This window comes from Thunnus maccoyii, chromosome 14, assembly GCF_910596095.1.
Source record: "Thunnus maccoyii chromosome 14, fThuMac1.1, whole genome shotgun sequence".
NCBI lineage: Eukaryota > Metazoa > Chordata > Actinopteri > Scombriformes > Scombridae > Thunnus > Thunnus maccoyii.
Genome location: NC_056546.1, coordinates 2,144,213 through 2,170,924, shown reverse-complemented (window position 1 = coordinate 2,170,924; position 26,712 = coordinate 2,144,213). Strand labels below are relative to the sequence as shown.

Here is a 26,712-nt window from a genome sequence, read left to right as displayed (position 1 = left end):
GAAGGCCAAACATTCACAGCGAGATGAAACTGTTTTAGAACATTGCGGGGGAAGCCGACTCAAGCCGGCTGACGGCGTCGCCTGAGACTCAGCTGGTCAAGTCGCCGGTGGCTGGTTTTAGAACGTGAGGCACATCACCTTTTCAACAGCCAATCAGCTCGTAGCGAAGTCAGCTGGTCAAGTCAGTTACAGACTGTCAGCTGGTTGAAACAGCAGAGTTCTGGACACAGGAAAGAGACGATCAACCCATCAATCTGTCTGAGGAAATTTGCAAATTCTCAACCCTCTCTACTAATTATCCGGCTACAAAAAAGCCTGAAAAGTCGGCAGTCAGAACGGAAATAAAGAGACTTGTTGCTATGGAAACAATACACTGTCCTGTCTAGTCACATCGGTGTAAACTGGCAGGTTTCAGATCGTTGCACATTGCAAGTAGTTGCAAGTTTCAACTTGTCTCGTTGAGAATCTTCAGTCTAAAGTGGTCTTAAAGAGACAGGAGCTAAAACAGCCTGTTTCAGACAGAGGCTGAACTGAGGGGCTGCATGAAGGACCAGTAGAAGATAAATAAGGTGGTTTTTAACTGGAAATCATGCAAAAATATTCCAGAATAGAAATATAGACCCTGGAAATGTGCAGAATATGTGTCCATTCAAATCATGGGATAAAGAGTCCCAGTGTAAAGGATACAGGTAGACACAGTGACAGCCTGGCCGGAGTACAACCTCACCAGATTTTACCCAAAAATAAAGAATTCAAGTGAAAGTGCAAGTGATGTAAGATTTATGATGCGTTTCAGCTGCCTGTAGGGTTACGACCGGGGCAAGTTCTCTCAGGTGTGTGAGGAGGATGTGGAGATGTAAGACGGTCCAGCAGCAGGGTGAGGGGGGGCGGGGGGGTGGATGGATGGGTGGCGGGGGGGTGGATGGATGGGTGGGGGGGGTCAGGTGACAGACAGAGGTGAGAGGTGTGTGAGAGTCAGATAGAGAGAGGAGTAGATGGTTTAAATGACACACAGAGGAAGGCTGCTGGTGTGTAAAAAAAAAAAGGAAACAGACAGACGGACGGATACAAGTATGCCTGAACTGCTGCAGTGTGTGTGTGTGTGTGTGTGTATGTGTGTGTGTGTCTGGTGAGACAAAAAGCTGATGTATTTACTTTGTTAAAGGCTGAAAGCTGATCCAGTTTGTCCACTGCACAATTTGATACAGGAGGACCAGTCTGACTGCACACACACACACACACACACACACACACACACACACACACACACACACACACACACACACACACACACACACACACACACACACACACACACGAGTTTTGTAGAATCATCATCAGATTATGTTTCAGCAACAGTGCAACAACGACTCTGCTTAAACAGCACTTCAACACACACACACACACACACACACACACACGCACGCACGCACACACACACACACACACACACACACACACACACACACACACACACACACACACACACTCTTCACACACACAGTGACGGTTGTAGCCTGATGTGCTCGGATGAGTCAACAAGAGTAGAAGTGAACTAAAGAGTCATCACTGAGTCAATTACAAAAGATTTTAAAGGACACATATTCTGAACATTTCCAGCTCTATATTTATATTCTGGGGCTTTTTCTCCTTCTTTACTCCAAATGTCAACTTCTCAAATCCATCCGTACATGTTGGAGCCCAAATCTAGCAACACCTTAGCAACCACCTTAGCAACCAAGAGTATGGGCCTGAAATGACCACTTGAGGCTCCAATAGCAAGTCAATCCCCATAGACCTCCATGTTAAAATGTCCAACTTTACAGCAGAAATAAACATGTTTACAGTCTGGTACAAACAACGGTTTTGGTCTCTGTAGCTAATTTCCTCTTTCATGACAACTGTACGGGGGGTGAATTTTTTTATAACTCACCTGTTTAAATTTTATTAAGCCGTAAAGTTCTGCATAATGAAGGACATGGCTGCTTTGAGTGACAGGTCCGCCAGCCGCTAGGTGGCTTGTTTCAGCCGTTCGGCCCGCCTCTTTGTCCATTTTTGATTGGCTGGGAGTTAGGCAGAGTCACGCCAAGATGACGTACTGCCAACGGGTGACGTCACGGTAACCACATCCATATTTTCATACAGTCTATGGTTTTTACAGACCTAAAAGGAGACTGAATACTGGATTCATTAGGTGGACACAAACACGACTCTAATGAGGGTGATTGGACGTAAAAATGTTCAGAATCGGTCAAAGGTCACGCTTCGTATCCGCAGGATTGAGGCTGAAACGTGCGTGAAGGTCAGTGACTCACAACACGGGCAGTCTGATGAATCTGAGAACACGAACATCTTTTATCACTTCACAAAACTCAGAAGAGACACGTGCAAAATACTGTCTGCACCATGTTCCCCACGCAGGCAGTGAGCTGGAAAAGATTCATACACACACACACACACACACACACACACACACACACACACACACACACACACGTACTGCAATCTGGTCCCATGTTCTCTTCACTAACTAGACTTTTACACACGTGTTGTGTGTACAAACACACACACACACAAACACACAGGAAATGAGATCAGGAACAGTGTGTTTGGATAAGCAGCAGCGGTCATATGATCTCTTTCAGCAGATTCACAGGTCGACCAAGGGTTAACCGCCTCACCGCGCGTGTGTGTGTGTGAGTGTGTGTTTGTGTATGTATGTGTGTGTTTGTGTGTGTGTGTGTGTGTGTGTGTGTGTTTGCAAACAGGCTGACAGCCAAGAGAAGATGTGACCAGATGTGTGTGTTGTATAGTATGTGTATTTACACGTCTGTTAAGCTGTTAGTCATGAGCTAATGGGGCCAGAGAAGAGCTAAGAGTGTGTGTGTGTGTGTGTGTGTGTGTGTGTGTGTGTGTGTGTGTGTGTGTGTGTGTGTTATCATGCATATGTTCCTGCAGCAGAGTGCCGGCATGTACAGAATGTACGCGAGGCTTCGTCTGCGTCAGTTGCTCTAGAACATGTTATTAGACTTGCAAAGGGGGGGTCAACGGGGACGTGCGTGTGCATGTGTGCATGTGTGTGTGCGTTGTGTGTGTGTGTGTGTGTGTGTGTGTGTCATCAGGCGTCTATGTGGGTTACGCTTCATTTAAACGAACTAAAGGCAGAAATGCACTGGAGGCGTGGGATGTACACATTCTCCAAACACACAAACAGTTCAAACTGACCGACTTACACACGCTGCAAAGTAGAGACGGACCGTCGTTTTCATATATCGTCCGATCGTGGTTACTCGTGAGCGCCTATAGCCGTCAGTGTGCGTCCATGTGTGTGTGTGTGTGCGCACTTGGTGATATCACATCCAAATCATATCCATAACATGAACTAGTCTTGTGGAGCGCAGAGCAAAGTTTTGATGAGCAGCCATTCGGTACAAGCCTGCTGCTGCAGAGACACAGAGTTAATAAGGAAGTTATTTTAATTTAAACTGAATAAAAATGTGACAGGACGCCTGCAAATGACACATTTGATGTTGTAACAAGCGTGCAAGTCTGCAGAAATGTAACCATGATGTCTCTATGATGCGGTACAGAAATGATAATATTATAATATGTCATATCTTCTGGTATTTAACGGGTCAAACATTCACTTTACAGACTGAAGTGTTGAACAAGGACAGAATGACTAATGTTCATATGAATGCAGCACTTCCTGCGTTAAATAAAATGTAAAAGACGTGCAACATCTCTTATATCTGGAGATCATCTGCTGTAAAAGTGTAGAAATATGTGCATAAAAATATTACACATCACACTCGAAGAAATGTTTGAAGGTAGGGCTGCAACTAACGATTATAAACTCAATTAATGGTTTTGTCATTATGCCAGTTATTTACTCCTGTAGTGACGTCTTCAACAGTCTTGTTTTGTCTGATTAACCCAAAAACATTCAGTTCACCATCATGTACGACACAGAGAAGCTTCAGATTCTCACATCTGTGAAGCTGCAAATATCTGTCACTATTCTGACAAAATATTCACCAATTAATGTTCTGCCAATTAACTAATCAATTAATCTTTGCAGCTCTACTGTCAGCTATGAAACAACATCTGTGAACGTCTGTAGATGTGAACCTGAAAAGAGCAGATCTGTTTGTCCATGAGGTAAGCAAACGTTGTAATGCAAGCACAACACGTGTGTGTGTGTGTGTGTGTGTGTGTGTGTGTGTGTGTGTGTGTGTGTGTGTGTGTGTGTCTCCGTCTAATGAGGTGGAAGACAAACACTGAACGCTCCACATCATCAGGGTCTTTAGCCAACAGCTAAGGACACGATGAAGAGATCTCATTGGCTCTGACACAAGAGTACAACACACACACACACACACACACACACACACACAGCCATACTAAAGCATACTGTATAACCACACACACACACACACACACACACACACACACACACAGTCAGTGTTTAGGAATGACGGCTAACAGTGAATGAGAATAATGAGACTGAACCTCAGTTTTTTTTTATCACAGCAGAGCGGAGACGTCTGGCTGCGTGATACTCAGCTCCTTCTATCCCATAATAAACATACATCACGCCGGTATCCATAGCAACAGCAAGATGTCCATTATATCCCTGTACTCTCATATTATTCTCACGTTTTTGCAACACTGTTAAGCATTTATGTTGAATCAATTCTTACCGTGTGTTCAGTGAGAACGCAAAGTGAATTTTCGTCTGTGTTAGTCGTGCAACTTTATATTTATTCACCACAAACTGGCTGTAAGCTAACTAGAGACTAGCAACTAGAACGTTTTTAAGTTTATTTGAAAGGTTAGGTAACGCTAACATCTCATCAACGGATTACACGCTCCTTTCCTCATCCATACTGTCCACTCAGCGACTCAGCGGTCTCGCAGCGTTGGCGACAAAGCTCCCATCGGTAGCACAGGCCGGGCTACATGCTAAGCTAACCAGTGCTCCCTTTAAAGTGCCTTATTATGTGTGTGTGTTTTTTTTAAACCTGCTTATTAAAAGCAACCAAAAGACTGTTAGTTACAAGGTTATTAAAGGTGGCGATCAGTTTATTTTTTTGTCTCTACGATGGAGAGGTGAACAGTCGTTTTCACTGTGCAGTTTACAGGATGTCGTGACTGCAGACAGCTGATGTAGTCGGCTTTCATCTAGATTACTGTCTGACTGAGCATGTGTGTGCATGTTGTCATGACATTTCAGTCTTAGTATGTTGTGTTGAATGTTGTCTGTGTGTCCTTCACAGAGGACATAGTGAGAAGTGAGAAAAAACCTCCGAACTGCACTGAGAGGACAGAACTGGTGGAACTGGTTGTGTGTGTGTGTGTGTGTGTAAATCAGAAGGAAAATGACTGACAGTATTGAGACCCGGCCGCTGTCTGTCTGTCTGTCTGCTGCTGCTGTTCTGACTGGGGGGACGAGTATCGACGGCGGTGTCGCCTTCCCCCCCCCTCTCCTCCCTCCCTGTTTGTTCGATACCTCTGTCCTCCGCTTCCTGTCTGCACGACACCCGACGCCACCACTCTCTCTCTCTCTGTGTGTGTGTGTGTGTGTGTGTGTGTGTGTGTGTGTGTGTGTGTGTGTGTGTGTGTGTGTTCTTGCAGGCGGAGCGGGTGAGCAGGGATAAGGTTGCATGTTGTTCTTTTCATGGCAGCAGTTTTTTCCTGAGTGATGGAATCCCTGAGAGGATTTAATGTTGGTGGCAGACACGAGCCTCGCTGACCATAAACACTCTGAGCCCGCTGTCTCACTGCACATCTGTCTGTGGGACTCGATCGGTAAGAGACAGACAGACAGAAATATGTTGATGGCAAAAATTACCAACAAAGAAAGCTTCAGACAGCTGCTTTACTCACTTCAAATGACTCGCTTGTTCCTTTGAATTTGTTCAAACTTGACTTTTTACAGAGAAATTAAAGGATGATACACACAGAAAGACTCTAAACTGACCTCTGTTGGATGCTTGACCCTTGACCTTAACCTCAGCATGTGACACGCTGTGATTCTGATGACGTCTACAAGCTCATTTTAAAAGCTATTTCATCGCACTGTTACATCCTCTTTACCTTTAAATTTGGCCTTCGCATACCTGTGAGAACCGCTCCCTGTATGAGAGTTTAAATCTGGCCCCCCGTGTGTGTGTGTGTGTGTGTGTGTGTGTGTGTGTGTGTTTCTTTTAGGCGTCCTAAATATAAGCTTGTCACATCGTCCAGAGCGAAGCCAGTGGACAGCTCAGCTGAGGCAGAGAAATGGTTTTAAGTGCTGCTGTTCTGCTCACACAGTCCACTAGGTAACACACACACACACACACACACACACACACACACACACACACACACACACTTATGGACGCTAGTGACAGACAATAATTCATGCAGATATTCAAAATGCTTAAAACACACAAAACTCTCCATACTTCATGTTTCTAGAACAGGAAGTGATTTTCTGCAGCAGTATTTGGACTCAAAGCAGGAAATCTACAGTTTGTGGGTTCTGGTCTGAATCTGAGGATGAGTCGGTAAATCCACGTGAACCAAAACGCATCATTAAAAAGCCAGATGAGAACGTTCTCTCCTCTCATTGGTCAGATGTGTCTGGGGCGGGAGAGAGGACATAAACACAGGAAGAAGCTCCATGTGCTTGTAAGTCCTGGTCGGACCTCGACTCGTTCTCCAGCTGCATGTAACTGTTGATTTCAGTTGAAGCACATCTGGCTACGGGAGCCCTTTAGCTCAAACTTGCAGCCTTATAGTCAATCAGATGCTCCAGAATTTGTTGGTGTCTAGACTGGGACCAGTTCCTCTGAGGGTCTCTGCTGTTGTTCTGGTGCGATCGCTGTGATCAGATATGCCCAAACGCATCGTACCCGGGGAGGAAAAACCCTCCAGACTGAACTACACAGGATTAAAAACATCCTGAAACAGACGAGTCATCATCAGAACATCAGGAGAATGTGACATGTTATGACTGGAGGCAGCATCAATCAGAGCCTGATGTAAGTCTTTATCTGCTCCGACACATTACCTGTGAAACCACATCAACGTCCTCGTCTCTGGTTTAAACTAAAGACCGCTCACAGCTGATTGTTCTGAAATCGTCCTCCAGAAATGAAAACATCTGGAAACGACAGCGTCCTGATGTAGCAGACGGGAAAAACACTGACACGTAACGGTTTTATGATCTAAAGAAGGGCTGCAGCAAACGTCCTCAAATGTCTGATCAATAGTCCACAAACCCAAAATATTCACTTTATTATCATAGAAGAAGAAAGAGACCACAAATTATTCACACTGGAGAAGCTGAACCTGTGAAATTTGGCTTTTTTTTTTTTTTTTAAATAATGACTCAAAATGATTGATCCCTTATCAAAACAGTAGTAATGGCATCAATTTATCATCTGATCAGCTCTAATCTCATCTTCTTCCTTCACAATACGAGAAATATTTTTTGTTAATTAGCATTAGAGCTGCGACAATTAGTCTCCAAAACTGACAAAATAATTAATTAATCAATTGAGAGAATAATTGGCAGAACAATCGATAATTAAAATAATCCTAATTGGCATTTGGGACGTTGGTGACAAACAGCAGTCAGACCAGATGTTCATCCAGATGATCTCAACCACTTCATCTGTGGGTCAAACTTTTGGTAATATTGGTAATAATCCCTCAATGCTCAGGAGAACCGTGTGTGTGTGTGTGTGTGTGTGTGTGTGTGTGTGTGTGTGTGTGTGTGTGTGTGTGTGTGTGTGTGTGTGTGTGTGTGTGTGTGTGTGTGTGTGCGCGCATCTACGGTAAGCGCAGTAGGTCAAACTTGAAGCAGGAGGTGGTTCTGTAAACTGCGATGGATGTCAGGCCCTCGTCAATATGACAGATGTGTTCTCTGTGTCGTAGCACCAGAGGGTGAAAACAGACGCTGTGAAGGACTCTGTTTCTACGACGTGCCCTTTAAAATGCCATATTTTGACTGAGGTGACCCCCCCCCCCCCCCCCCCCAACACACACACACACACACACAAAGAATCACACACACACACACACACCAGCAGCAGCAGCAGCAGCAGGATCAGTCTGAACCCCTGTGGTGAGACGACACTGCTAACACACTTCCTAAAGACTTGTTCACAGTGTGTGCTTCAACCTGCAGCACACACACACACACTTCTCTGTGCACGTGCATGTGTGTGTGTGTGTGTAACTGTCAATCTGTGTTTACTGTGTATAGACAGATATCTCCGCCTGTTAACGTCTGTGTCCGAGTCTCAAAGTGTGTTTTCTTTCTGTCAGTCTGTGTGTGTGTGTGTGTCAGTTTGCATGTGTCTATCTGCATGTCGCTCTGTCACCGCGTGTGTTTGTTTGTTTTTTTGTACGAGTGTGTGTGTGTGTGTGTGTGTGTGTGTGTGTGTGCTCACCCATGCTGTTGGTGGAGCTGCACCACATCAGCAGACAGCCGGTACACAGCAGGTTGAGAGCCCCGAACAGCAGGATCCTCCACGACTGAAAACGACAAACAAACAAACAAAAACATTTACAGAACAATAAGACGAGGAGCAGAGTGGCTCAACCTTTGGGTCGAGGCCCGACGGAGGTCGCTCAGTTTACACACGGGGTGATGGGAGATATCAGCGTGATGTTTTCTTTTAAGACAGACAGACAGACGGCTGGATGAATCTCTGCTGGCTGCTCAAAGACTTCTGGGAAATAAAAAGTGAGAGAGAGAGAGCCGAAGTCATGATGTCATTTCCTGTCTAGCCTCTGTTCCACCAGCTTCTGTAACTCAAATGTCATTCCTCTCTCAGCGTTTCTTTCATCTGTCTTTCTGGAAAAAATGACTTTCCATATTTTAAAACAACTCGGCTCCGTTACAGCAGCTGCTTCCACCAGTTTAAAGCTTTGTGATTCGATGGGAGAAAAGACGCTAAAAGAACGAAATATTAGATGTTTCTCAAAAAAGTACCACAGCTATTAAGTACCGTTAATAGTGTAATTACAAATATCAACTATTTTTATAATTGATTAATTGTTTTGAGTCAAAATTCTCTGATTCCAGCTTCTTCAATGTGAATATTTTAACAGTAAATTGAATATTTTTGGGGTTTTGGACACTTGCTCAACACAAAACAAGATTGACTGATCAATCAATAATGAAAATAATCATGAGTTGTAGCAGCTCCAGCTTGTAATGGAGGCTTTCTGTTATAAATCTCCTCCTCCTCCTCCTCCTCCTCCTCCTCCTCCTCCTCCTCCTCCTCCTCTCCGGCTGTCGGTTGGCGTCCTGTAGCGGGACGCTCTGGCAGGTGACCAGCTCGCCGTCTAATCTCAATCCAGACCTACAAACCGAGCGGGGGGCCGTCGCTGGGCTTTTGACCACAGGATTGAGAGCGAGCTTCCCGCCCTGCCGTCGACCTGCAGCCGTCGACCCGCAGCCGTCGACCCGCAGCAGCTGACCCGCTCCGCCGGGGGGGGGGTTTTGGGGGGCGAGTTCTCTGCTGACCGGCCGTGTGGTCTAACATGTTCACTACAGTCTGAATCAGTTCATCAGAGAAACAGCAGCTGAGGGGAAGGTCACGTCCAGAGAGCAGAGAGCTGCTCATCAGTTATACGCAGGAGTCAAGTTATTTAGATATTCACTATTTAAACACTGAAACAGAGAAATAACTCGACCACAAAGGAGGAAATAAAGCTAAAAACAACTCCAAAATTCTTACATGCATCAAAAAATGCATCACAAAACTCACATCATACATTGATTATTATTGATGATTATTTAAGACCTGCAGACACCTTATATAGTTTTGTCTGACTGAGATTGAACATGTTTTCTATTTCAGGACAAACCTGGATTATACAAATATAATAATATCAGTCTTTCTACTTCTGAATGGATGATCTGCTCTATATGTTTATCAAACCTGTCAATCATGTTCTCTATTGATCGATTAGTCGTTTGAGCTATAAAATGTCAGAAAAAGGTGAAAAATTTGAAAAAGACGACGTCTTCAAATGTTTTATTTTGTCCACGACTCAAAGATCTTCAGTTTACTGTCATAAAGAGTAAAGAAACCAGGAAATGGCTGAATGACGATTATTAATTAAAGGATTAATTAATAATCACAACAGTTGCAGATTAATTTTCTGTCCATCAATTAATTAACTTATCGTTGCAGCTCTAGTTACGTTTAATCAGGTTTATATATTTATATGTAATCATATTTATATTGTATAGATCGAATCATCTAAAAGAACTTAAAGACATCCTCCAGACGTGTTTTAAGAATTTTGAATGAATGAATGAATGATGACATCTCCTCCTTTTCCCCTCATGTAAACATCCAGAACATCTCTGAACCTGGAAATACTGTTGATTAACTCCAGGCGTCTCCTCCTTCACCTCCTCCTGTAACTTCAGTCTCAGTGTTTGTGATGTCACACATGATGCTCGTTGGTTCACTAGTTAAACTGATATTTAAGGTGAACTCAGAGAAACTTCAGCAGATGAATGAAAACACAAACTCTGCACAGAACAAACATCCAGCTGAAGGAAGAAGAAGAAGACATGTAATCTTTAAGGCCTCTTAACTGACTCATCACTGCCTGGTCAACATTTATCATGACGCTGCAATGACTCGCCGATTAGTCGCCAACATTAATCACCAACTATTCTGATAATCAATTAATCATTTTGAGTTATTTTTTAAGGAAAATAAAAGTCCAAATTCTCTGATTCAGCTTCTTAAATGTGAATATTTCCTGGTTTCTTTAACCTCTCTGACAGTAAACTGAAGATCTTTGTGTCATCTTGGACTTTTTTCTTTTTTTTTTTTTATGGATTAATTGAGAAAATAATCAACAGATTAGTCAATAATGGAAAGAATCATTAGTCGCAGCCCTAATTTATTAATTTAAACTTATAATTGGTTGTTGCTGCTGTCAGGTGGAGCAGTGAAGTCCTTTACAGATCACATGTGTGCAAGTTGTGAAAGATGGAGCGCTCTGATTGGTCTGAACGTCTTTATGATCCTCCTGTCAAAACACTAATATACTGGTTTTGTGCGGCGTTTCGCCAAAGACAACCATCCTCTAAAGAACCACGACAGGTCACACGTTGAGAGAACGTTCAGATAGGTTGTTTAAACGTTTAGACAAAGCATCGATACCGTTGATTTACTAACAAACAAACAAACAAACAATCCCGTCTGTTCTCCGTCTGCTGGGATGTAAATTCAGCAGAATTTTCAATGAAGGAAAAAAAAAAATAAAACCTTGAATCTAAACTCGCCCAGTGAGCAGAGAGAGAGAGAGAGAGAGAGAGAGTGTGTGTTTGTGTCACACGGAAGAGAAACAAGAAATGGAACAAGGGAACGAGTGTGTGTGTGTGTGTGTGTGTGTGTGTGTGTGTGTGTGTGTGTGTGTGTGTGTGTGTGTGTGTGTGTGTCCTGGCCTGTCACTTCGTGTTGGACTCATATGCCGTGGTAGGGAGCGCCGAGTGCTGTGAAATCTACAATTACTGTGGTGTGCTGTGTTATGACAGCACTGGGGCGTCTGGTGACAGCACTAGCAAGCGACAGGCATGGGAGACCCACAGTGTGTGTGTGTATGTGTGTGTGTGTGTGTGTGTGTGTGTGTGTGTGTGTGCATGCATGTGTGTGTGTGTCTGTGTGTGCAAACAGAGAGACAGCACTCCAAAACATTCCCAACCCCCCCTTCACGTACACACACACACACACACACACACAGAGCGCCGGGAGCAGAGTTGTTAAATCCTGACGCTCTGCTGCCCCCGTCTGTCCGTCAGCGGCGTGGCCCCGGCCGTCTGGCGGCATGACGGCGTGTCGAGGTTACATGTGACATTGAGAGTGACAGGGCTGCAGCAGCAGCTCAGTCACCAGGTACTGTATTAAAATATGGAGCCCCTGCTGACGCCAGGCCTGATTGCATCATCATCAAGCGCCGTGCCAAGCCGCCGCCGCCGCCGCTGCCACTGCCGCATCATCGGGCAAATGTGTGTCATCATGGTGAGCAGAAGGCGTGACTCATTAGGTCCGAAGACGTGAGGCAGAGCAGGAAGAAGACTTTGAGGTTGGGAGGAATTTTTTTTACCAGACAGAAAAAAAAAACCCCGTCCTCTCCTGCTCTTCCTCTCGTCAGATCATAGCCGTGGAGGCTCTGTGTCTCCGGGGCGACCGTGTTCTCTCAGAATAAACCTATTTACATAATGGATCAGCGGCGGCGGCGGCGGCGGCAGTGGAGGCCTGTTAACGCGGGCAGAGGAGGAGTTTTCCGACTCAGTTGCTGCTGCAGCAGCAGCAGAAACGAGATAACGCCTCGGTCGTCTCGCTGTCTCGTCCTCCGGTCACGTCTTCCCTCCGCTGACGGCCTGATGCTCCACTTTCATCAGGACGTTCAGTTACTGCAGCTGATGAGCTCAACCACCAACCTACAACACTACACATGTATGTAATGTACAAGAGAAATGTTCATCTGAAAATACACGTTTCTGTCAATTCAGCAGATTAACTTTGGGATGAGCAGAGAGCCCAGTATCTGTATTTGTATCTGTATTTGTATCTGTATTTGTTGAGGCAGCAAAATTATTTGTATTTGTATTCGAATAAAAGTGGAAAGAGGCTTAAAAATCCTGTTTTTGTTTTTATTACACTTTTAATTTTAGAAATTGTTCATGAAGCATGTGTCAGTAGTTCAGCTTTATCTCTGGGGAACACCCCCAGCTCCGGGAGTGACGCCCAAATTAGGAAATGTGCGTCATGTAGCAGGTGGATGTGACTCCCCTCGTTAAGACCTGCTGACAGACGTACCAGCGGAGCAGAGGAGAGACACTGAGATAGTTTTGAGTGTTTTTTTCCCCCAGAAAACAAATAATATAATATATAGTATAATAAATTTTTATTATGTACCTGTTATAGACAGATTTTTGGTTTTAACCTGACTTAAAGTATCACTACAGTCATTTTATTTACTATTAATTAGAGCTTCAACAACTAAACAATTACCTGCCAACTAATTAAATTAATCCCGACTAGTTTGATTATCGATTAATCGTTTTGAGTCATTCTCTGATTCCAGCTTCTTGAATGTGAATATTTTCTTTCTTTCTTTAGTCTCTATGACAGTAAACTGAATATCTTTGGGTTTGGGGCTGATATAAGACATTTCAGAACGTCTTCTTGGGTTTTGGGAAACGCTGATCGACATTTTCTGAACCAAACAACATCGATTAATTGAGAGGATAATCTACAGATTACTCGATAATGAATAAAATAGTTTTTAAGTCTCTTTTTAACATCATTTTGAATGTTTTTCATGTTTTATGAGGCACATTATGCTGCATCTTTTTGTATGAAATGTGCAACAAATATAAAGTATTATTATCATTATAATGATATGATATTACTTAGCAGGTAGACGGGGTTATCTTCCATTAAAGCATGATGATAACGTTTCATTAGTTTGCTTTGAGTGTATTAAATGAACACATTTAAAAGGAAAACGGAGGACAGAGAGAGGACAGCGAAGACTCCTTCAACACAGAGAAAAAACACTTCCTGCATGAAAACGTTCCAGATTTACAGACGACAGACATCAGCAGAAAGTATCCGGTATCAGCCACTCCGCTGTAAAATAAAACTCCTCCTGTATCGGTCAAAAACTGTACCTGGAATCAGATGTTGACAACACTCACAGTTTGATTTCACAACACGAAAAGGTAACGGGAGACACGAGACGACACGAGACGACACGAGGGCGAGGGCCGACGACGAGGCGCTGAGGAAGCACATCTCGACTTTCGCCGGTTTTGAACTGTGTTTGGTCTCTAAGCCGAGTACGACACCGTGTAATCCAATCCCAGCCTCTATGAGAAGGCGAGACCCCCCGCCAGCGTGTGGTCAAAGTGGATTATAGCACAATAACACTGACACACACACACACACACACAATAACGTCTGAGAGGCCTTCACCTTCATCATCATCATGTCTCTCCTGTTTCCACTGGATGCAGTTTTTTTTACTCAGACTCCACATCTGTCCCTGTTTTTTTTAAACCATGTCGTCTAATTTTAGGAGGAATAAAAATCATTCCAAGCATTTGAACTAAACCTGGAAATTAGGACGAACTCTGTTTTTATAACAGCAGGTTTAGTGTTGCTGCCGAGGTGGAATATTTAATTTATGTTTATCAGGCAGCCTGCAGTGACTAAAGTTCAGGTTCTCTGCTCCTTCTTGGCATTTTATTCATTATGAAATATTCATCGCTGCTGGAAAAAGTGTGAGAGAAAACCCGACCGACCGACCGACCGACCACCGAACGCAGCGCAAACATTCACACAGAGCTTCAGCTGATTCTGAGGAGGAGGAGTTTATTAGGAGAGGAGGAATAAGTGCAGAATGAATCAGACCAGAACTTTAATAACTTCATTTAACCAGGCGAAATATCTTTTAACACACATCATGTCCACACTAAGCCGGCTAACTTGGTAAACGCATCTTTCTCTCTACATTTCAGCCCTCCGTCCAGACTAAAACAGCGTTCTTCTCTACTGAAAACGGAGCTTTGGCGGCAGCAGACGGTGGCAGTAGAAGAAGAAACACAACAACAACAACAACAACGACGTCGGACGGCTTCATGCGAGTTAAACGCAGCTGATCTGCCTCCTTTCTCTGCTCTGACTGTTGGAATCTGCTGCGATAAACTAAACGTCAGGAAGCCGCTGCAGAGACGGAAACAGTTTATTGTTTCTTCTTCTTCGCTGGTTTTCTGTGACTGACTTGCTCCGCAGAATTACTCGTTCTGGTGTTTTAATGCGGACTGTGACTTTAACCGACTGTAATCGTCAGGAATTACCTGCAGACTGTGTAATATCTGGGGATTCACCACCACAGGAAAATAAAATGACTAACTTACAGATTTAAGCTTTTATCCTTCGTTTAAAGAGTCTGTTGAGCAGCTGAACAATCCTTCTTCTTCCTTTTTTTACCCAGAATGCTATAAAATAATCAATCTTTACTGCACAATCACAAAGCACTGAAGCAGATGAGGAAGAAAACTGTGAGGATGAAATAATCTTTACAGAAACAACAAACATCACTGGAAGTTTGTATGGAAGTAAAGAAAGAAAAATGGAGGCTTTATCTCGTAATTATTATGAATTATTAACTTATTTACATTTATTTATTATATTATGAGAAAGTTTTAGTTGTTAATGCATGATGGGGCTCCGTGCTTCCAGACACTGGGAGATTAATAATGTGGATGCTATTATTATCATTAGCATTATTAGCATTATAAGCTAACGCAGCGCAGGATACAAAGCATGTGAAATGCATCTAGGCTGACTCTGTGGTGATATGATCAATACGTTTGTAGCAGCGATATTTCAGATTATTAGACAGACGGTTCATCCAATCACCTGTCAAGTATTTTTTTTTGTGTGTCTGCTCTTTTCCAAACTGTTTCCAGAGACGTCAGACCATCTGGTGCATCAGGTTACCCGGTTACAGTAAAACAAGCGCACCTGCAGAGCAGCCGCCCCGCACTAAAATGATTTAACGGCCCGCATGAGTCTCATGTTTTAGCTGCATGACTGGCGTTTTAATGCTGTTGTTCATCATCTGTGATGTGAAAGCTTCAGATTTCCACACGGTGCGTCTCGGTTTCAGTTCGGCTATAAAATCCAGAAAGCACCAGGGAGCGTCTCTCCTGATTGGCTGCTGACAGCGAAGTCAGCCGCGGAGTCGATGACACCGGAGTTGAAGCAGGAAACACAGTCGCTCCGTTTCCATCACAGTTATGTGTTTAGATCATTTAGAGATGAGAATCTGTTAAAGTTTGCATCCTGTCATGATGTCGAGCTGCATTTACTTTGTGTATAATAATAATAAAAAAAGGGCAGCGATTCGACTGTAAAAGTCTGAGTCGACTCTCATTGCTGGGTCACAGAATACTTCGTAACACCTGATGAACGTCCGCAGAACTCTGACGACACCTCCACAGATTTTAAACCAATAGAGATGCTGCTTGTAAGTTTTATGTTTCAGTGTCATGTTGAAGTTGAGGTCAAAGGGTCATACCAGTTATTTATTTATGTATTTATTTGTTTATGTGTTGTAGTGTTAATTGTTGGGAGATTATTAATGTTCTCTCTCTGCTCCACATTGAACCTTGCGTTTTATGCTGGTCGACTTTTCCAACAAACACTTTGTTTTGAAATGTTTGTGATAAAATAAAACAACGGTTCTACTAAAAATCTACTAAATATTTCTTTCAGCCTGCTTGAGGTCATTTTAGGTTGTTTTAATATATTGTTTGTGTGCTTATTTTGGCTCAAAAACAATCTTTGTTATCACATTACAAGCAAAAAGAACATTCTGGATCAGAGTTGAAAACTGTAAAAAAAAGCCCGCGGCTTCTGCGTGGGCCTGCTGATGAGCTCTCAGAGTTATGAGTGTTTGATGGGAACCACAGTAAAGGACCTTTAGTCTCGTGGTACCGGACAGTCTTTCAGGATTTCTAAACACACGGTAGTTGCTTGAACGGCCGCTAACAAACCTGCACCCCTTACATTTATGTCCAGGAGACGCCTGACTGGAACCGAAGCTCCTCCGTCTCTACGAGCGACGCGTTTTAGACCTGTGAGTCTAAAGGAGCATTTTATTAAAACAGGGTGACGACCACAGGTCAACGTGTCCGACAGAGTGAAGCGGCACTCAGCGTTTCGCTCCGAGGGCTTCATCCCCGCTGCTTTCACTAGAACATGGTGACCTACTAGGAAAACAGGATTACTGGAGGTGTTTGAGTTTGACTCTGTTTATGAGACACAGAATCTAACCAGCTTACGGTTTAATGGGATTATAAAGTGAGGATTCTCCGCTAACGCTAACGACTGAGTGAAATCCAACAGGAGGTTCGGATGATGACAACCAGGCAGATTTGGTTGCTTGATAATAATAATAAAAAAATAAATAAAAAAATAGCAGAGACGACACGAGTCGTTCTAACGTCTGACATCAGGATAGTTTTTAACCCAAACTCACCCGTCGATCTGAAGAAACCAGTCTGAACTCTTGCTGGAGTTTCCCAAAGATGGATCTGTGTGTCTTCCTGAACGGATGGATGGTGCCCTGCAAATCAACATATATGAATTATAATTATATAGATAATTTAATCAACATTTAACAGAGAGAGTGTGTGCAGCAGAAATAAAACAGAGGCTAAAAATAATCTTGTATAGTTGCAAAGACTGAATGAAAATATAATCTGATGCATGAAGTGCAGTGTGGTGGTCAAGCAGCAGAGTGGAAGGCAAAGCTTGACCTACAACGCCACCGTGTGGTGAGTTAGTGTACAACACCGACAGGAACACAGTCAGTCTTATCCAGTACAGTATTTTAACCTGTATAAATGTCTCATAAAGCAAGAAAGTCATTAAACAAACTCAAATATTTGCTGCATTTAAAGGCTGTTAATAATAATTACATATATATAATTGCTGACGTCGCTATAATTGCTTATAGTTTATGATGATGTCTTCAGATGTCTTGTTTTGTCTCATCTATCTGTTTACTGTCATTTATGACACGAAAAAAGCTTCAAATCATCACATTTGAGAAGCTGCAACCGGCAGATGTTTGAAATTTTTCCTTTAAAAAGTGACTAAAACAATTATTGGATGATCAAAATAGTTGCCAATTAATTTTCTGTTGATCATCTAATCACTTAATGGACCAACTGTTGCAGCTCTAAACTCTCTAAACTGGCCTGTAGCCATTATAAACCCAAACCAGTTTAAAGAGGACATATTCTGCACATTTCCAGCCTCTATATTTATATTCTGGGGCTCTACTGGAATATCTTTACATGATTTCCAGTTAAAAACTTCTTATTTGTCTTCTACTGGTCCTTCATGCAGCCCCTCAGTTCAGCCTCTGTCATCAGGGTCGAGGTTAAAGGTCAATTAGAGCACACGTCTCTCGTCGTCCGGCTGCGATTCAAACTTGAGGCGTAAATTTCAAACAACTTAAAATAACTGAGGAGATAGACAGGAGGCCCCAACATCACCATAATCCATCCCAAAGCTCATTTTCTTTGTTTTCTGGCCACGTTTAACATAAATATCCAACATCATAACAGTAACAGAAAACCACATAATACACCTTTAAGCTGCTGCTTGACTTTGTTCTTCTGTAATAAAGTCGTGTCTTTTAGCGCTGACGATTCAAACACTCTGATGATGAACGATGTTTGACAACAGATGTGAAAGACGGCGAAGACTCAGCGCTGCTCTGTGAAGCTTTCAGCACAGAAGCAGATGTTATTTCATATTACGCAGGAATCAGCTCCGACTGGTCATGATTTGATTTATCTCAGTGTGATCCTGCAGTTTAACTGGTTCAGTCTGAAGCTGGAAGTTGATAAATGTGCAAATGTTTCCAGATTTAAAAGCCTCCGTTTGTGCCGTTCTAATAAACTCAATAAGCTTCAGTAAGACGGAGATACGAGAGAATTAGTTTCAATCACTGTTAACCAAAAAAACAAGTAATGAAGGGTCTTTTTAATTTGTTCTCTTTGCTGAGCTTGATGGTGATTTTCTTTTCCTTTGATATAGTTTGATTGGTTTTCATGTACAGTTTAGAGTTTGTGCACCTTCAGTGAGTCTCTGCTGAGAGAGGAGAGCAGCTGTTCTGTAACAGTTTTACATCTTCAGATCAAACTGTGAAGATGAGAAACAACTAAACCAGCAACAAACACCGACGCTGCACAAAGAATAACTTACATATAATCAAATGTGTGTCAGTGAAGAATGTTTGCTTTATTTATTTTCCTAAATGTTGGAATTTTATATGCAAAACAAATGTTAAAGTTTTCATATGTGAAATACGCTAAAACCAGAGTAGTAAACAGACATTTTAATGGTGATTATTGTAGGAACGTTGCAGATTAAAGGTTATAGGAGTTCATGTTGTTGTAGCACGTTGCATGCAAAGCATCAGTTGGCGCCATGATGATTTAATCAAATGTTTGCATTTAAGAAAACTAGTCTTTCCACGATTCAAATGTCAACTAAATACAAGAAAAATACAAGAAAAAGGGCCAAAATAATGCTTTTTGTGTTGTTTTTTTTGTTATTTATATCCTGTTCTGATGCCTGCAAGTCAAAATTCAGGGCTTCAACCTGCTTTCGATTGACATTTTGAGTAAAGAACAAGAAAAAGTTGTGAAATCCTGCGTCTATAGTTTGTTTCATGGTTTGTTGACGGAAACAGTTTAACTGGAAATCATGCAAAGATATCCCAGTAGAGTCTCAGGATATAAATATAGACCTGGAAATGTGCAGGAAATGTTTTGGGACGAGTTAGTGCGTGTGAGTCGTGAGGAGATAAAAAGATCAACACTGAAACCTAAAAATCTAATCGATAAACCAGTAAAACACTCAGAGGACACTCACCAAGACGTAGGTGTCGTGCTCATGCTTCTTCCTGTGCATGGGGACGTCTGCGGAGGAACACAGACATCAGATATAGACGTCAACACGTAATGAAAACAGAGTATGAGCATGAAATGATACTGAATATATAGGAAGTTATACTGACAGGTGTTTCCAGTACAGCTGCAACAAGTAGTCGATTAATAGATTAGTCTATCAATAGACTATTTAAATAATCCAACAATCATTTTAGTCATTTTTTAAGCAAAAATGACAAATTTTTGCTGCTTGTTGGTTCTCAAGTGTGAAGATTTGAAGCTTTCTTTTGTCATAAATGACAGTAAAGTGAATATCTTTGGATTCAGGATGACATTCGAAGGCGTCACCATGAAATTATAACAAGACGACTTTTCTGACACTTTATAACATGTCTCCCAGTGCAGCGCTGTGGTTCATTGATGTGTTTTAATATAATATTTGCATCACTGTGATGAAGTTTCTTGATTTGTCGGGTAATTCATTTACTGACATTCCTGTTGGTTTATTTCCTCTATTAACAGTTTCTCTTCTTTATATCACAATATATAAAAGCACATATATATATACTGTGATATTAGGCTTTATCCACATCACAGACAACATATCAAAACATAGCTAGTAAGATTTCTGGGAACTTTCATATCAACTCCAAATTATCCATCATATCAACATTACAGATTATTCTGTCCTTGAGCTTTAAAGAGCTTAAAACAACAGTCAGGAGCCCAAATGAACTGTAATCATTCCTCCTGTTCATACTGACCATTAGAAGATTCCTTCATAATGACCTTACAATGGAAGAGATGGAGGACAAAATGTATTTAAAAGTTTATCTGAAGCTAATATGAAGCTTCAGCGTCCAAATGAGTCAAATCAAGTAGATATCTTTCAACGTTACAGTCTTTTTAGTGCCAAAGTTCCTCTTTTTGTTACTATACTTCCACTGCAGCTCAACAGGGAAACACTGTCCGAGGAAACACAAAGAGGGAATTTGATGCTTAAACAGACTGTAAATGTGTCAGATATCCACTTGATATGACTAACTCAGACTGATGAAGCTGAATAGAAGATTCACAGAGACTTTTAAATGACTGTGTGGACACACTGTGGATTTTGGCCTCCATCACTTTACATTGAAAGCACATTTGAAGGATCTTTTAATATCCAGTATGAACAGGAGGAATGATTACAGCGAGGAAAACCTCTTTCACTGCTCATATGGACACCTGACTGCTGGTTTATGACAGAAGTTAGACGTTTGACAGCATCACATATGCGTCCAATGTTGCTGAATTAGCTGTAAACACAAACATCATCTTTTAACAGCCGTTAAATACTCTGCTGGTGTTTTTACTGTCATTATAATCCACTAACAAGGGAATACATACAAAAGTTGAGCTCGGAGAAACAGTTTGAGTACGTGTTGTTAGCCGTTAGCCTGTTAGCATAACAAACCTGGATCGTTTATATTAATGACGTCCACAGACACCATGTCAGGTTTATCCAGCGGCCCCACTTTCCTCTCCGTCACCCCGGACGGCACCACGTCCGGCTTCTGGCCGAACTTTCTGGGATAAAAGTCCCCGACATTGTGGTAAGACAGACCCGCAGACGTGGACATCATTCCGTCCATCGCCATTTTGGACTTCCTGTACCCATCATCCCTTTTTTCCCATATGTCTGCGCGGCGCATGCGTCAACCCACAGATCAGTACATCATCATCGAGAGAAAACACAGTGTAGTGAGACTGTCCAGATGATATAGACATCGAGCTTTTTCCCTCTTTGACAGCCAAAGTCCGCTGTATGGAAGACTATTACTGCCAAAAAAAAAAAAAAAAGTTTAGAAATTATGAAAATTAAAACTACTGAGGATAGAATTATGAGATATTAAATGAAATTTGTGACATTTTAGGTCAACATTACAAGAGAGTAAGTCAAAAAAATTGACATATACTGAAATCTTTTTGGAATCAGGTTTATTATCAAGTAGGTTTGCACATACAGGCCTTGGTGTTGTTGTGTATAACAGTCAAAATAGACACAAAATGAAGTAGTCCTAAATAATATCTAAAAAGAAAGATTTGCAATAAAAAAAAAAAGTAAAATATATTCTAAGTGTGAAGAGCTGCTACAGGTTTAATTTTTAAATTGAAGAGAATGAAATGAAACGTATACAATATTGACCAACAGTCTGTGTGTGTTGACACAAGAAACACACAAAAAGAAAAACATAATTCCAAGTATAAATGCCAAAATATGCACAAAATTAAGTAATCCTAAATAATATTTAAAAAGAAAGAGATTTACAATAAAAAAAAAAAAATATGTAAAATATATTCTAAATGTGAAGAGCTGCTACAGGTTTAATTTTTAAATTGAAGAGAATGAAATGAAACATATACAATCTTGTCCTGACACAAGAAACACACAAAAAGAAAAACAAAATTCCAAGTATAAATGCCAAAATATGAGCAACAGAACAGATAAACATAAATATCAAACAAAAGAGGACAAAAGATAAAACCGGGGTTGACTCAGTTTTACAAACACAATAATACCGCATATTTTACTTCCATACATTTAAGAGACTTAAAGTTAATTTTAAAATGGTATAAAACATGTTGAACATTGAAAAAAAAGATCGACACATATGTATATCACTGTTTGTCATCATCAGGTTATTATGAATTCTATATTCTGATCCTTTAAAATGAATTCAAACTTCCACTTTTCTTGAGAAATATTTGGAACAAACACATCTGTAATGACAGTCATATAGACAGGTGACAAATTAAAAGAAAAACGTGTCTTAGTAAGGTGTTGGGACAGCTTCAATGCTCCTTGGCATTGATTCTACAGTCTCTGGACTCTACTGGAGGGATGAACATCATTCTTCATAAAGATATTCCCTCATTTGGTGTTTTGATGATGGTGGTGGAGAGCGCCGTCCAACACGTCAGTCCAAAATCTCCAATAGGAGTTCAACTGGGTTGAGATCTGGTGACTGTGAAGGTCACAGTATATGATTCACATACTCATCAAACCATTCAGTGAGCCCGTGTGTCCTGTGAATTGGGTCATTGTCATCCTGGAAGAGACCACTCCCATCAGATCATGTTTCATCATAGGATAAAGGTGATCAATCAGAACAACTTTGTATTGATTAGCGGTGACCCTTCCTTCTAAGGGGACAAGTGTACCGAACCATGTCAGCATAACAAAGCCCCCAGACCCCCTCACTGTAGGGGTCAAACATTCAGACCTGGACCAGTATTTCCTTTAATTTGTCACCCGTCTGTACATATATAATAAAAAACTAAAAACTCATTAGTTTAAATGAAAGCTCATCGAGTGGTTCATCCAATCAGGTGTAGTTTTGACACATCTGTCAATCTTCTGACGACAGGCCTTTTGTCATTGCGAACAAGCATAAATTTAATCATATTAGAAGTTAAAAAGTAAAATGTTTAAATGTGACTGTGCGTGCAGAGAGTGAAGGCGATGTTCAGAAAGTCAGGAGGAGGAGTCAGCGGGGTATCATTCATGTAATCAAAGAGTATGGGAGAAAGAAGCAAAAGCGTGACGGATTAAAGCGTGAAAATGTGTGCATTATGTCTGGGGCCCTACAGAACCGAGAGTGTGTTTGTGTGTGTGTGTGTGTGTGGCGACAAACTCTTTGATACGATTTTGTGTGTGTGTGTGTGTGTGTGTTCATGCACATTTCGGTTAAAGTTGAGTGTGTGTGCGTGTCTGTGTGGAATACTGTATGTGGTTGCTCATTTGTATGGCGAGTGAAGGGAGATTTCTTTGCATGCAACTGTTCGTCAAGTGTCACTCTGAGGCCCCCAAGCTGAGCGGGGCCTCATGCGATTGACACTGTGATGTAAAGAGAGAGAGAAAGGAGTGATATCTGAGGACAAAGAGTAGCAGAAGAAGAAAGAGAGAAAAAAACAAAGATTGTAAAATTGTAAACTTATGCACAAGAAGAGACATGAAAAAGGGAATAAGAGAAAGTCAGACAGACAGACAGATTTTTTTTTTGTTTTGTGGAGGAAGTGGTGCAGACTGAAGGGTAATAGTACATGTAATTTCTCCATCTGGTTTGCAGCCCTGAACGGCCTCTGGATCTGTTTCCTGCCACACATGTTAACCCTCAAATAAATGCCCCATGTGCAACATGAGCATTTACAATAATACTGCTGATAAATGCAGCGCAGTGTTAAGGTTTGTGGAAGAAAAGTGCAGCTTGTAAATATGCCAGAAACATCTGGCTCCGTCGTCAAATCTCGACGTTGGATAATAGCACGCACCAATCAAGCTATAAACGGAGAAGTGAAGCAGCTCGTTGTGGTGTGTCAGAAAATCCAATGAAAAGTGTTTGGTAACGTTTTACGTTCCCGGAGACGAGGAGAGCAGCAGGTGAGCCAACTGTTAATCAGAACTGTCAATCAACACTCACATGACAGACATTAAAGCTACTGTAAGTCTTCAAATCATATTAATGGAGCAATAATTTCCCAAATGACCTTCAGCACACTTATTAGAGGGTCTGAATTTAGAGGTCGAGACCATAATGACTCCTTGGGAAAAATGATTGACTTAATATTTCTAGAGAGAAGTTGAGGCTTTTTGAATGGGAGTCTGTTGGAGCAGCTAGCGGCTGTCGAGGTGTGGAGGCTGCCGGTTGGTTTGCATCAGCGGTCACTTAATAAAACTTTGCCAAAATGAAGCACACATGCTGGAGTATGAATGAAGTTCCTTATTATGTCATGCACATGAAGTTTTTCTATTCTATGTTTCTAACACTCATTTATTTGTTGAGTTTAGAAAAGAACTTCAGAACTTCTGCTCAGTTAGGACTCATAACACTTTTGAACGCTAACTTTAACCCTTTCATGCATAGCGGTCACTACAGTGGACAGCTATTCAAAAGCCGTTTTCTTATATATGCATGGGGTTTCAATGGTATAGTTGCACATCAGCCAACACAGTGGACTCTAGTGTGTCATCCCATACACTGCCGCCATCCATTGGCCAGCCTTTGTAAGTGCAATACAAGTTTCTCAAAACCAAGATGGCCGCCTGCCGGACGGAAATGCTCCACAGCTCAGGAACATCTTGTCGATCCTTCTATAGTAACAGATCCTTGCAGGTAAATAAAATTTTGTAACATCAAGTAACAACTAAGGAGTAATGCAATTGTTAAAATTTCCAAGTATTGATTTTATGTTGGGAGAAACTGACGATTAATCATCTGTCTACTAAGTTGGACAAACTCTGTGAAAAATGCGTGTTTAAAAAAAATGAAGTTCAAATATTTTTTTTCATGCATAAAGAACAATAAAATCCTGGCTGAGGTTATCATAATTCATACATTAAAGGGTTTAAGTTTCTACTTTTATCACATTAAAGGAATCTGCACCTGATTTCTTGATACCGTCCTCTAAGAAAAACGACACAACAGGTCGTAATGTCAGTCGCCCAAAAATGACCAATAGTTAGTTTGAGTGACAGATGTCGTCTAGCGGTCGTAGTAATTGTGAGCAGTGGTGCAGCTTGTATATATATGTGGACAGATTTCCTCATTCAGAGGGGTGGATGGAGGCTTTAACCCAACAGTGGACTTTGCTGCAGGGGAGTGGTTCAATGACTTATGATAATAATAATGATAACAAGAGGACGACAAACAGCGCAACGACATGTAAATGAGCCAGAAGTCAGAACTGGCAGCCACTAAAACAACAGAAATCCTCCTCGCATCTCACCCTGCAGCTCTTTAACTCTCCGACTGTCTGTTCCTGCACTTATCAGCTGCTAAAATCTTGTTTTAAAACATTAAATCACGGTATAACCGGAGCCGTTACCGAACCTGTCGGACCGCTCTGCTCTGCTCTGCTGTGGACAGCTTCAGCTGACGGACAAGGACAGACGGTTTCAGCGGTGCTCCGGTTACACTGTTAGAGTTGAAGAGCTTCAGGACGAGATGCGAGGAAGATTACTGTTGTTTTTGTGGCTGCCAGCAGCTTTTCTTCCTCCAGCAGGCCACCGGCGCTGTTAGCCGCTGTTAGCATCCTGAAGCTAAAACTGTCTTTCTCGATCAGCATATATATGAAAATGAGCGCGGGGCTGGAGCAGGTGGGCGTTATCATTCCACCATTTACATAAATTTCATGACAGTCGACTCGACGTCAGCATCGTTCCCGCCTTTTCAGGGCTGATTTTAAACAGCAGATGACAGGTTGAGCCCATTTTCAACCCATGAAATGCAGATTTTTTTTATTAATTTGGTGTCAGTGTCAATATTAAGACCAGCATTGATGTGTTTCGACACAGTCATATAATTTAGTCAACAGCTCAAAAAAACGCATTTTAGTGTGCAGTAATCAGGACTCAAGACGTTGCAGTGAGAATAGAAATTTTAAAACGAGCGTTCACCAGAAATTATCCCCTGAATAATTAGAAAAACATTTGTCACAAAATTCACATCCTTTCATATCTTAAAATATGCTTTAATTTTAAAAATGACCCCAATGCATTTATTTTATGGCACATGTGCAGTATTTTCAAGGATATCAAACATTAACAGAGGAAAACGCACATTATATAACAGCAGCTGAACGAACATCTGTCAGTGTCTGTGGTGACAGATATTTCCTGTTTAGTTTAGGAAAGGGTCTGTGTTTAATTAACCTCCTGGCACTTATTTATATACCTCCTTCCCTGCAAGTACTCCACACTTACATAAGTGCAACAGTAAATCACTGGGGTACCCCTTTGAATAGGTGAGGAGTTGGGAAAATATTTCAGTCTACCATTTCTTTTTTCATCATCCTGGTAGGGAAGTAACAGAGCGCACACTTACACAACAGGAACCTGCAGTGAATAAACTGAGGAACTGGCAACCACTGTTTCTGTAAATGCCCACACGTGTGACCCTGAGCTACACAAAGAACTTTACAGGACTATATTATATAATATAACTAGTCTTCTTCTATCTAGGTTATTTTTTATTTTATGTTTATTTGTATAGGGACAATATATTATGAACTAATGCCACATACCACAGCATTTATAGCCTAAACTAGTTTGCACAGCAACAATACATATACCTGTACTTACAGTACTGTGCAAAAGTTTTAGGCACTTTAGATGTTTAGATTCTTCTCTATAATGTAACACCATCAGGGAGGCGTCTGAT

General features: G+C 41.6%; 2 protein-coding genes across 2 annotated transcripts in view; one reads left to right on the top strand and one right to left on the bottom strand.

Annotated features, from left to right (window-relative positions):
- Positions 1-21,186, bottom strand: part of slc30a6 (solute carrier family 30 member 6) — a 64,767-nt gene extending 43,581 nt beyond the window's left edge. The window contains exons 1-4 of the mRNA XM_042432472.1: positions 20,967-21,186; positions 19,494-19,540; positions 17,083-17,169; positions 8,445-8,529 (exon numbers count right to left, since the gene is read on the bottom strand). Of these exons, the coding sequence (XP_042288406.1) occupies positions 8,445-8,529; positions 17,083-17,169; positions 19,494-19,540; positions 20,967-21,150 (403 nt within the window). The 5' untranslated portion in view covers positions 21,151-21,186. The remainder of the gene's footprint in view (positions 1-8,444; positions 8,530-17,082; positions 17,170-19,493; positions 19,541-20,966) is intronic.
- Positions 1-26,712, top strand: part of LOC121911227 (G-protein coupled receptor 4-like) — a 723,099-nt gene that overhangs the window by 463,301 nt on the left and 233,086 nt on the right. The gene's annotated exons all lie outside the window — the stretch shown is intronic.